The 12299-nt window shown below is 41.1% G+C and overlaps 1 protein-coding gene across 6 annotated transcripts in view; it reads left to right on the forward strand.

Moving 5' to 3' along the window:
- bcas3 (BCAS3 microtubule associated cell migration factor) overlaps positions 1–12299 on the forward strand; it is a 681054-nt gene that overhangs the window by 229326 nt on the left and 439429 nt on the right. For all 6 annotated transcript variants that reach the window (XM_078422068.1, XM_078422067.1, XM_078422074.1 and 3 more), the window contains exon 14: positions 8968–9101. In XM_078422068.1, coding sequence (XP_078278194.1) covers positions 8968–9101 — 134 coding nt within the window. The remainder of the gene's footprint in view (positions 1–8967; positions 9102–12299) is intronic.

Genomic DNA, 12299 nt, shown 5'->3' on the forward strand with positions numbered 1-12299 from the left:
ACCACACCTTGAGTATTGTGTGCAGTCTGGTCGTCTTATCTGAGGAAGGATGCTCTTGCTGTAGGAGTTCAGCAAAGGTTTACCAAACTGATTTCTCGAATGATTAGACTGACGTATGTAGAGGGGTTAGGTCAATTCGTTTTATATTCACACGAGTTTCGAAGATTGAGAGGGGATTTCATAGAAATGTACGACATTCTAACAGCACTTGACAGATTAGATGCAGGATATTTCCAATAGCCAGATTAACCATTTAAGACAGATGAAATTTCTTATCTTGGAATGCAATGAACATATGAAATTCTCTTTCATGGAAAACAATTGAAGACAAATCATTAAATATATTCAGCAAGGACACAGATGCTTTCCTTAGGGATAATGGGAGAAAGCTGGAGCAAGTTCAAAGGATTTATAAATTTATGATCATTTTGAATGGTGGAGCAGGATCAAATGGATCACTGCACTTTTCTATGTTGCAAAGTAACAAGATAAATTTTGGGGCATTAAAAATGTTTCAAAATTACTTTAAGTTACAGCTGAACTTACTTAAGATGCATGTCAAATGTATAACCTATCATAAGGATCGGTAGTCTTAAATCTAACACTCTTAAGAAGCCTAGAATTACTTTCCATTGATATTATATGGCTAACAGTTTTTCACTGTTCTATCAAATATCCAGCCTGTGTGGCCAAAACCTAAATAAATTTCCTTTCAAGTTTCATGCTGCTCATTCATTTTAGTTCAAAATTACACATTAATGTGAGGCCACAAAATCCTGAGCGAGACACAGTAGTTTTCACTAGCTTCTGGGGAACACTTTGTGCCATTGACATTTCCATCCCACCCTGTAGGCCAGGCCTCATCTATCAAATCCAGCCTGGAGAGGAAACACCCAGATAAACACACCACAACGCTTAAACTTCCAATCACTCGGTGCTTCCGCTTCCAGAGCCTATAATTAGAAGCCCTTCTCTTCCGCCTATTCCCTCTTGACGCAAATGCTTTTTGTGGCTTGGCACCTCGTCGGGGCGTGGGCTAGTTTATGGCCAGTGCTGTGTCTGCCTCAGTGTTTACAGACTCAGCTACAACATAAACAGCACTTTCTAATTCTATAACCATATCTTTCCCTTTCTACATGGATGATCTCAGTTTAGCTTTTCATCCTCTCCTTTTCCGCTCAGTGGCTTTTTTTGTCTTAAGTAATTGGTGTGAAAAACGGGAAACAGTAAATTGGAGTGAAGTAAGCTATTGCCCTTTCAGTCAAAATACATTTCCAGTGATTGAATCCAATTAGCTATTCTCGAACAAGATAAGAATCAGCGGACTTTTTCTTCTGGTGTGACTTCCCCCACTTTTTTGTATTAGATAAGCAAGCTGAACAACAAAGCAGCTATTAACAATCAGTCTTATGCCAACCACACCCTTGATGCTGCTGATTTTCAAAGAAAAGATGATTGTAAACAGCATTTCACTGATGGCACGTGCGGTTTGTTGTGTTAGCAGCTGTGTAAAGTAAGGAGCTTCAAATAAAGCTGCAAGCTTTAGAACACGTATCAAAAGGCCACAGGCATGCTGGGAATCTCAACGCAGAAGTATTTGAAGCAAAATAATGAACAGATTTTTGCTTATTTTGACATAGGATGAAATTTACCCCTGATGGGATCAATAAGTGGTGTTTGCAGGGTTCTGCTCATGAATTGACACAGGATGGGAATTCCCTACAAATATCAAGTCAAGGGTGTTTTATTGTCACGTGCTGGCAATAGAACAATAAAACCCTTACTTGCTGCAGCGTTACAGACCGATTAATGCAATAACATCAGTAATACAATAAATTAAGTCAATAATACCAGGTAACCAGACCATAATGATGCAAAACTGAAGTATGTAGTGCAACCAAAACAGAGTCCATCGTGGACCATAGTTGTTGAGGAAGGTTATGGTAAGACACGAAGTGCTGGAGTAACTCAGTGGTGCCCTGTGACTTTTTTGTAAACCAGCATTTGCAGTTCCTTGTTTCTACATTCTGGGGTTATATTTAGTGTTATGCAGTGTTCAAAAACCTGACTGTTGATGGGTGAAGCTATTCTTGTACCTGGAGGTCACAGTTTTCAGGCTTCTGTATCACCTTCCTGATGATCGTAAGGTGATGAGAGCATGGCCAGTGTGTTGAAGGTCTTTGATGATATTAGCTGTGTTTTTAAGGCAATGCATCATGTTGATGCTTTTGATGGTGGGGAGGCAAGTACTGGGCACTCTACCACCTTCTGTAGCTTACTCCTTTTCTGGGCGTTCGAGTTACTGAACCAGACTGTGATGGAACCAACCAGTACACTCTCTACTGTACACCTTTTAGAAGCTCAATCAAGTATCCGACCACATACCAAATCTCCTCAATCTTCTCAGGAAATGAAGGCACTGATGAACTTTCTTTGCGATTGCATAAATGTGCTTGGCCCAGGACAGATCTTCAGAGATCTGTATGTCCAGGAACTAGAAACCTGTTGACAGTCTCCACTGCCATCCTGTCGATGAAAGCAGGTTCATGGGTCCTCGGCTCTCCCTTCCTGAATTCCACATTCAGCTTCCATCTTAGTAACATTGAGAGTAAGATTGCTGTTCTGTCACCATTCAATCAGATTATCGATCTTCCTACTGTACCCTGATTCATCGTGACCCGTTATTTGTCCAGCAACAGTGGTATCATCGGCAAATTTAAAGATGGAGTTGGAGCTGTGTCTGGCTACTCAGTCATGAGTATAGAAAGAGTAGAGAAGGGAACTGTGCTCACAGTCTTGAGGTGCTCCTGTATTGATGGTCATTGAGGAGCAAGTGTCGTCGCCAATTCAGACTGAGTGTGGTCTGCTGACAAGGAAATTGAGGAGAAGTTTAGAAGGGATGATGGAATTATTTACACATTCTTAAGAAGAACCTAAACAGTGAAGCACTTTTAGGATAGCTCTGTGAATATTGACACACCTCTGACAATCCCCTGAAACATTTCGGGGGATCTCTAGTAGATACCTCCACAGTGACTGACACATTTTTAGATGTTATGCATCAAAAATGTTATGCTTCCACTCTGCCTCTCTGGGCTCTGAGGAGGTTGATGAAGCCAATGTGGGAATTGCAGACTCTGCCACAAGTGAGATGGATGACCAAGTGGGTGGCTTGGGATACTGCACTATTACTTTCATTTACATGGACTGTGCACTTCCAGTACATGGATTTTAGATTCACAAGGCCGTCCTTAATTTTCCTCCTTCATTTTGAGCAGTTATTGTCAAGGTTTCCCATAAATCGGTGGGACATGTTGCATATTTTCAAGAAGGCTTTAAGAACATCTTATAATCATTTCCTCAGTCCACTTAGTAATCACTTCCCATGACGGAGGTTAGAATAAAATAACTGATTTGAGAGCCAGGTACAGTAAAATTCTGTTAATGAGGCTCCCGTGGGAGTTTGGTGTTGGTTTTGCAGACTTTTTGTTTTTTGAGGGCTACTTTTATTAATATCCCAGTAAAATGTTATTTCAGATTTTTACATACTACATAGTAGTTTAATATTTTCAGTGAACCTGGTGAACTTAAAAATTACTGGAAATTGAGCAACATTTAGTTTAAAGAGAGTGGGACAGAGAACCCAGTGAGTTTTATCAAGCTGAAACATAAAACATAATGAGGCAGGTTGGAAGTGGATCATTGTCTTTCTGATCTTAAGTGTACTGTGCATGTACATATTTGTTAGTAAAGCACATTTGGAGTATTGTATACAGTTTGGATTGCCCTGCTATGGGAAGGATGTAGTTAAATTGGAAAGTGTGCAAAAAAAGATGTAAGAGATGTTACTAGATCTGGATGGTTTGATTTATAAGGGAAGGCTTGATAGGTTTGAGTTATAAAGGAAGGCTAGGACTTTTTTCCCTGGACAGTTGGAGGCTTTTTTGAGGTTTATTAGATCATGAGGGTCACAGATAAGGTTAATAGTCACAGTCTTTTCCATAGAGTAGGGCAGTCTAAAACTAGAGGCATTGGTTTAAGTTGGGAGTGAGAATGATTTATAAGGGACCTGAGAGCAACTTTTTCCACAGAGGTAGGTGTGTGTACATGGAACAAGCTGTCAGAGGGAGTGGTAGAAGTAGGTATAATTATGACATTTAAAAGACATTTGAGTCAGGCGCAGATATGAGGGACCTGCTTGGATGGGCAACTTGGTCGGCATGTGCCGCACAACTCTCTGACTCAATAACTTTATCCTCTTGTACCTTTAATGATCTGGCTGATGATGACTTGTAGCTCAGCCTTCCAACATACAAGCATGCAAGCATCATCTGTGTTTTGCAGATTGACTACTGAAGTTGTGTGACCGTGGGCCTGGAGTGGAAACACTTGCATTAAAATGTTTCCCATTTGTCTTGTAGGTTTTCTCCACTCTGGCAGGAAGCTTATTGGAGATGAGGTGCAACATTGCAGCAGATACTGGGAATGCTGCTGACATCTGTCTTTGTCTTTGGAAACCTTTGTCCCACTTCTAAAACACAGTCGATTACCTACAAACAATTAACTGGTTGAAGATATTTTTAATTTACTGCAAACCAACCAAAATAATATAATTTTAAGTTGAGAAATGAAAGATCTGGAAAGCTCATAAAGAAAATACACAAATTCGATGATCCCCAATGAATTTCTAAAACTGTTCTTAAAACTAATGAGTAATTGGAGTAGGAGTACACTGTGGAGTATGACATGCTGGGAATGACACAGAAGCGATACAGGCTTCATTCTCATGTTCATTGAGTAATGACATGAGTGTGATTTGCAGGAAGATGTTGAACGATGGGTAGTAAATCTTTGCAAAGGGATTTTGCAAAACCTAAGTTTTCCTAACTTGGATTTTGCTCTGGCAGTGTGATTTGTCGCTGCCATTTTATCCGCTTAGCCAGTGGGAGGCGAAACCCAATTTTATGGGTTTTTATTACCTTATAACAGAATCCCCCCCTCCCCCCGGATATTTAATACGTCAAACTCATTGAGTTTGCCTTGTGAGGAAAGCTTTGTTTGGTTACCAAATTCCATCAGTTGATTGTAGATTCTTCAACAGCTTTTAAAATAGATAAAATATACTAAGTGCTAGAATAACTTAGTGGGTCAAGCAGCATCTCCGGGGAACATTGTAGGTGACATTTCAGGTTGGGTCCCTTCTTCGTCTGATTGCGGAGTGAATAGGGGTAAGAACTATTCATTTAAAACCTTGCCTATATCCTTCAATTCCACACATAGTTTGCCCCCTTTGGTGCTTAACGACTCCAACTCTGGATATGTGAAACAGAGCCCACCGAGTCCACGCTGACGGCTGATTACCCTTTCACACCACTTCTTATGTTATCTCACTTTTATATCAACACCCAACACATTAGGGGCAATTTACAGAGGTCAATTAACTTACAAACCTGCATGCCTTTATGATGTGGGAGGAAACTGGAGCACCCAGAGGAAACCCACATGGGGTACAAGCAAATGCCACACAAACAGCACCCATTTGTCGAGATTAAATCTGGGCCTCTGGCATAATGAGGTTGCCGCTCTACGAGCTGTGCCACCCAGTTTTATTGTGCATCTAGAGAATTCAGAGAATCCGTGGATATGCTGATTCTTCTCCAATGCCTAAGAAAGTAAATACATTGATGAACTTTCTTGATCAATATGAAGAGAACTGGTTACTTTGCTGGTGATATGGATGCCTAGAAACTTGAAGCTATCAGCCACCTCTACTGTGGCTCCATTGATGAGGATAAAGTTGTGTTCACCCCTCCTCAGGTCAACAACCAACTCTTTTTTGTCTTGTTGGCATTAATGACGAGGTTGTTGTTCTCACACCATAGTGCAAGGTTCCCGATCTCATTATTTAGCAATGCCCTATTCGTCTAACACCCTTTTGTTGTAAATACAGAAAAACAGAAATATCTCATTTTCCAAGGCATCCCTGAGATTATAAACATGCCACAATATGCTTCATTTTCTTTGTAGCAGGAATTAGGAACATTTTCAGAGTATCATATTGTGCAACACTTACTCACTGTGATGCTTATCTATGCCAATCCTATGTGGTTGCATCAGTCCTGTAAGCCCCTTCATCATTCCTATCCATGTACTTGTACAACTGCCTTTTAAATACTTGGACAGGTACATGGATAGGAAAGTTTATAGCGATATGGGCCAAATCCAGGCAAATGAGACAAGCTTTGATGGAGCATCTTGATCAGCATAGACAAGTTGGACTAAAGGCTCGGTGTGCGTGCTGTATGTCACTGACTCTAACGGTATTTGCCTCCAGCACCTCCTGTGGGAGCTCCTTCTAGATAACCACCGCCTTTCATGTAAAAAGAAACTTGGCTATCAGATCTCTGTTAAATTTCTTCTCTCCCATAGTAATCCTGTGCCCTGTAGTTCTAGACTCAAATGCTCTGGGGGGTGGAAATTCTACTGGGGTGGTGGTACAAACAGGTTCCTGTCGAACAAGGTACCTTATAAATCCAATCTTGTTGATGGCATTAGGCATTGGGTATTGTATACAATAGGCAGTTGATATATTTTATCCCAGATGAAAGTGTACCCATGAATGTTTATATTTTTTAAATGAAATAAATATTGACATCATATAAGCCTTACAGGATTGGAGTGTGCTCACAAATGGAGTATTTTTCCAGCAAAACAGCACAGTTGATTTAAACAGCAGACAATATATTTACTCAGAAAACAGTGTATTTAAACAGTGATATTTTGGTCAAAGGGTGAAAACAGGCCGAAATGGGAACCCTGCTAATCAGACAAGCCTGCGTGAAAGCCTAGATTTCACACACTATTTTTGCCATAACTGCTGATTATCATAATTTGAATTTTCAAAAATCATCATCATATCATATCATATATATACAGCCGGAAACAGGCCTTTTCGGCCCACCAAGTCCGTGCCGCCCAGTGATCCCCGTACATTAACACTATCCTACACCCCACTAGGGACAATTTTTACATTTTACCCAGCCAATTAACCTACATACCTGTACGTCTTTGGAGTGTGGGAGGAAACCGAAGATCTCGGAGAAAACCCACGCAGGTCACGGGGAGAACGTACAAACTCCTTACAGTGCAGCACCCGTAGTCAGGATCGAACCTGAGTCTCCGGCGCTGCATTCGCTGTAAAGCAGCAACTCTACCGCTGCGCTACCGTGCCGCCAGCTTTGCAGCTTTAGCATTTAAATGCTGACAGGGCATATCTTTCCACAAACTGATGCAGCTTGCACCGCCTCCTATTGAAGGTCTGGAGCATGCAGTTGATGGGTCAGAGACTTAAGGAGAGAATGCACATGTTTACAGACGTGGTGCTGGAGGTCCAGTGTAAGAGATCCAGAATAAGAGGAATGTTCTGGGCCTGGGATAGGATGCCTCGTCATTTTTTCCTCTTGCTGTAGATGGTGTTGTACTAGATGAGTCTATTTGCACCTTCCATTTACTTCCAAATCAAGGGGACCCCACGATCAAGCACTTTGTTTCTCCTGATGGTTCCTGCAAGGTGTGCAGTAGGATGGAATAACTTCATCTTTCCTCCTTTTAGACAAAAACATGAGAGAATTTGCACAGTAGTTGGCCTAAATATTGCTCCACGGTTTTAACCTTATTTTAAAATCAGCAATCCAAGTGACGCCAATTCTGTTTGTAAAATTTGCATAAAGAAAAATTAACCTGGCAACTTCAGTTGCTGAATTGCAAATTCATGGAGTCGTCAGCATTCAACCAGAAGGTTGCAACTAACTCTTAAATTATATACTGAACTCTAAGCAACACTCTTCCACCTGCAAGGGATCATTGCTGCTAAATGACCCAATGCTGAGAGAGTTTCCAAGGGTGAGGCAGGGACAAGGACAGTCCATTGCAGAACAGTTCTCTCAGGATATATTGTTCTTTACGCAAGAGGTGGGGAGAGAAGAGCATAAATGCAGTCTGTACATCGCAGTGCCGCGAACATGGAATTAAGAAACACCATGGTTTAAAAATGTTGATAAATATTTCCAAATACCAGAATTATTACACTCTCTACCTCTACCCGCATCCCCCACTTTCAAGCCCTTTTGTGAATTATCATTTTCAATTTCTCTGATGGGAGAATTCATGCTCTCAAATCGCTTCTCTAAACATCTCTGCTCCTATACATCTTTTTTCTCACTTAAAACCTACTTATTTGATCAAGCGTTTATTCATCTGGCTTAATAATTTCTTATGTCCTTGGAACAGTCTACTACGTTAAATGTCCCATAAAGAACAAGTTGTGTCTAATGAGCCGAGGTGGCTATATATCCAGTGCACACCGAGTCTGAAGAAGAATCCCAACTGGAAATGTTGCCTGTCCATTCCCTCCATTGATGCTGCCTGACCTGCTGAGTTCCTCCAGAGCTTTGTGTTTTTTCTCAAAATTCCATCAACTGCAGTTCCTTGTATCACCACTGTACACTTAACTTCCTTTACCAAGATGGTGTCTTGCACAGGAGGTCAGACTAAACTGATCTTTTCACTTCCAGTCCCTCAACTTAGAGCATCTGACTGAGTTGCAGAAAATCGCCTTGCAAACTTCAGTAATGAGCTTATGACCAAAACTAAAGTTGTTTCCCAGTAAGTGCATGTTATTTCTCCAGTGGAATGCAGTGACTGGAGGATGACTGAATGATACCAAGGATGAATTTATAATCACTTTCGTGAAATTGCAAAAGTGGGGTCTCAGGTGTGGTTGATTACCTGATTCTGGCCAGTGTGCTGTCACAGCATGCGACCTTAGATTAACAGTCAAATCTACGTCGCTGCTTTACAGTATCATTTTGGTACCATTAATTTAGCATTATAAAACTTTGCTTAAAATGCGTCTATGTTACTGATGTAACTAACCCCTTTTTAATGAATTATTGATGTTAATTTCAGGAATGTTGCTGGTCACCACTGACACACAAGGTCACGACTTTCATGTATTTCGAATCCTGACGCACCCATGCTCATCCTCGCAGAGTGCTGTTCATCATTTGTATACTCTACATCGCGGAGAGACAGAGGCTAAGGTACAATATGAGTTTAAATGTTGATACTACTCACTAGATAAGCTGCAAAAAAAATTGTTTGGCAGAACGACTTGTATCTGATTTCATACCAAACAATGGTTTTACATTGGGAATTGAAATCCCATGCAAATATTTACATGTGCTTGTGGGCAAATACAGAAATGGATACAGAATATAGAATTTGTGAGCTTCTGCTGGGGAGTATGGGGGCATTCCTTGATGGACAGAAATTCAATTCCCACTTGGAAGGCACAGATCTCCTTCCAACCTTCAGTCTCAGAAACTATGATATAGAGTGACGGCTGGTAAGGGATGATTACATATCGGGTGTTGTGCAGGCTGGAGTGTGTTACAGATACTGAGAGGTTGAGCTGACATTAGAAGCCACAAAGCTGAAGTCTGAGTAGCTTATCAATGACTTCTAAAGAGCCCCTGGTGCACTGTTTTACTTTTGGTATTCCATGTAACACATGCAAATGTAATTTGCTTTTTGCCACTTTCTCCCCTTCTTCACCTGACTTGTCCTTCTCATACCTGGACATCTGACAAGATCTAAGATTTTGGAACACAGTATTTGTGAAATCTACACTAACAATTTGTTCAGAACAGTACAAATGCAGTTCTTCATCTGTTGGTCCGATGCTATGGAAATTATTCACAACATACGTGGACAGATTCCACAGTAGCAATAGCCTCAGGGTATTAGAGGGCACAGGTAGTCTATCTTATCAGTGACAGGCAGCCAGGTTTGTGTTCTGAACCCATTTTCATTTTGATCATCTTATACAAACATCAAAAGGCCTGAAACCTATGTTTATCTCTGCGCTGAACAAATAATTGGAATGATAACACTGGGCTGCTGACGGCAGGGACGTGACTTTATCTATGTGGCTGCCCGACCATGCTTGTTCTAACTCACAAACTGTTGTTATAAATTGACCTTTGTCTCTGAATGAATGTGGTGATGTCTGTGTGAAGAAAGATGCCCTTATGTTTATTTGGTGGATTTTGCAACGTCAGAATATATCAAAGCTTCTTATGGCCAATGAAATAGTTTTGATGTGTTGCACTGTTGGAAATTTGAAACTTTGACTACAATCCCTGAAGCCCTGTCTTCGCTTGTAGAGCAGAGTCAGGAGGGAGAAGAGGATGTCCTTTATTCAGTGATCTTTTATTCGATGATCTTAAGATTCTGAGCAGGCATGACAGATTAGAATTTGAGATGTTACCACAAGTGAGCTCAAAAACAGTTCCTTCTCCGCGATAATGAAAGGCCTGGATAGAGTGGATGTTGAGAGGATGTTTCCACTAGTGGGAGAGTCTCGGACCATAGCCTCAGAATCCAAGGGCATACATTAAGAAAGGACATGAGGAGGAATTTCTTTAGTCAGAGAGTGGTGAATCTGTGGAATTCATTGCCACAGAGGGCTGTGGAGGCCAAGTCAATGGATATTTTTAAGGTGGCGATTGACAGATTCTTGATTAGCAGAAGTGTCACAGGTTATGGGGAGAAGGCAGGAGAATGGGGTTGAGAACGAAAGAAAGATCAGCCATGATTGAATGGCGGAGTAGACTTGAGGACCGAATGGCCTAATTCTGCGCCTATAACTTATGATTGTTAGACAATGACCAGACCACCGATGTGCTACGGATGAATTCCAGATCTTTCAATCTACCTTGCTGCAACACGAACACCTCGCTCAAACCTCTTGCCATGAAGATGAGCATACTGAAGACCCGAAACGTCACCCATTCCTTCTCTCCAGAGATGTTGCCTGTCCCGCTGCATTGCTCCAGTTTTTTGTGTCCATCTTCGATTTAAACCAGCATCTGCAGTTCCTTCCTACACACTATACTTTTTACCTTCTTATGGCTTGCAGCACCTGCATTGTTTTCAGTATCTGATGAACAAAGACACCCAGAATCCTTTGTACATTTATCTTTCCAAATCTCACTATCTGTAATACTCTGCCTTTCCACTTTTCCACCAAAGTTGATAACTTCATATTTATGCGTTCATGTGATACTGCATTTAACAACAGTACAACTTCCAACTCTCTCAGTTCAGAACTTCCATCTTAAGTCCTGGTGTTTGACATCTTCTTTTCCTCCTCCCTGTATTAGTTGAGGCATAGAGTCAAAGCACTAGGAAACATCGGCGAGGCTGCATATGAAATATTGTGTACAGATTTTGTTCGTGCAGTATAAAAATGAAATGGAGAGAAGGTGCAGAGGAGATTCACAAGAATGTTGCCTTGGAGGGAGTGTCTCAATTATGAGGAAAGACGAGAGAGACTGAGTTTGTAACAAGACTGACCAGAGTGCATAGGTTTAGGATAAAGACTAAGAGGTTTAGAGGGGATAAAAGGTAGACCTTTTTTCAACCAGTTGGAGTTTGGAGTGTACTGCTTGAAAGGGTGGTGGAGGAACAACGTCTAAGAAGTATTTAGACAACTCTTGAATCATCAAGGCGTGGAAAGCTATGAACATGTGGTGGTGAATGTGCACCTGATGGTTGGCATGGGCAGGATGGATTAAACAACCTGTTTCAATGCTACATGACTCCGTGACCCTATGGATGTAAATTAGATCTCATAATCTGGAGAATAAGAATCTAAATCCTCCTGTGGCAGTTTGAAAATCTTGATTTAATCATGTGGTGTCCTTTATGAATCACATGATTGAATGGCATGGCAGAGTCAACTTCTTTTCTGTGGTTGTAATTCATCACGTTCTCGAGTAAGGCCAATTATGACACTTAATCTATAGTGTTGCAATGTGTATGGAGATGGCTGATTAGACCAATCTAGGCTCGAAAGTTCATTCCACCAGGGTCTTTATCAGGGTAAGCATCAAATAGCATTGCAGAATACATTATACTTAACAGTGGGGGCAAGCACACTGCCTTGCTTTATAGCATTGCTGACCAGGAGTGGGTCTGAAGACTCTCTGTGTTCTCTACTAGTTCTATACTCGTGGATAATGAGATTTGAATTGCATGTTTCTCTGTGTGTGCATCTGTGCACAAAGGCCTTTTTTGTCCATTGTGGAATGCACAAATGATGCTGCTAATGTAATATGGAAGCAGGAATATGAACAGGGCAGGCAGAGGGAAGCCTTTTGGATATATCGAACATGAACCACCTATTCTAATGCACACTAACAATGTAGAATTCCTTTCCCAGCGTGGTGGAGTTT

The sequence above is a fragment of the Rhinoraja longicauda genome, chromosome 26, assembly GCF_053455715.1.
Source record: "Rhinoraja longicauda isolate Sanriku21f chromosome 26, sRhiLon1.1, whole genome shotgun sequence".
NCBI lineage: Eukaryota > Metazoa > Chordata > Chondrichthyes > Rajiformes > Arhynchobatidae > Rhinoraja > Rhinoraja longicauda.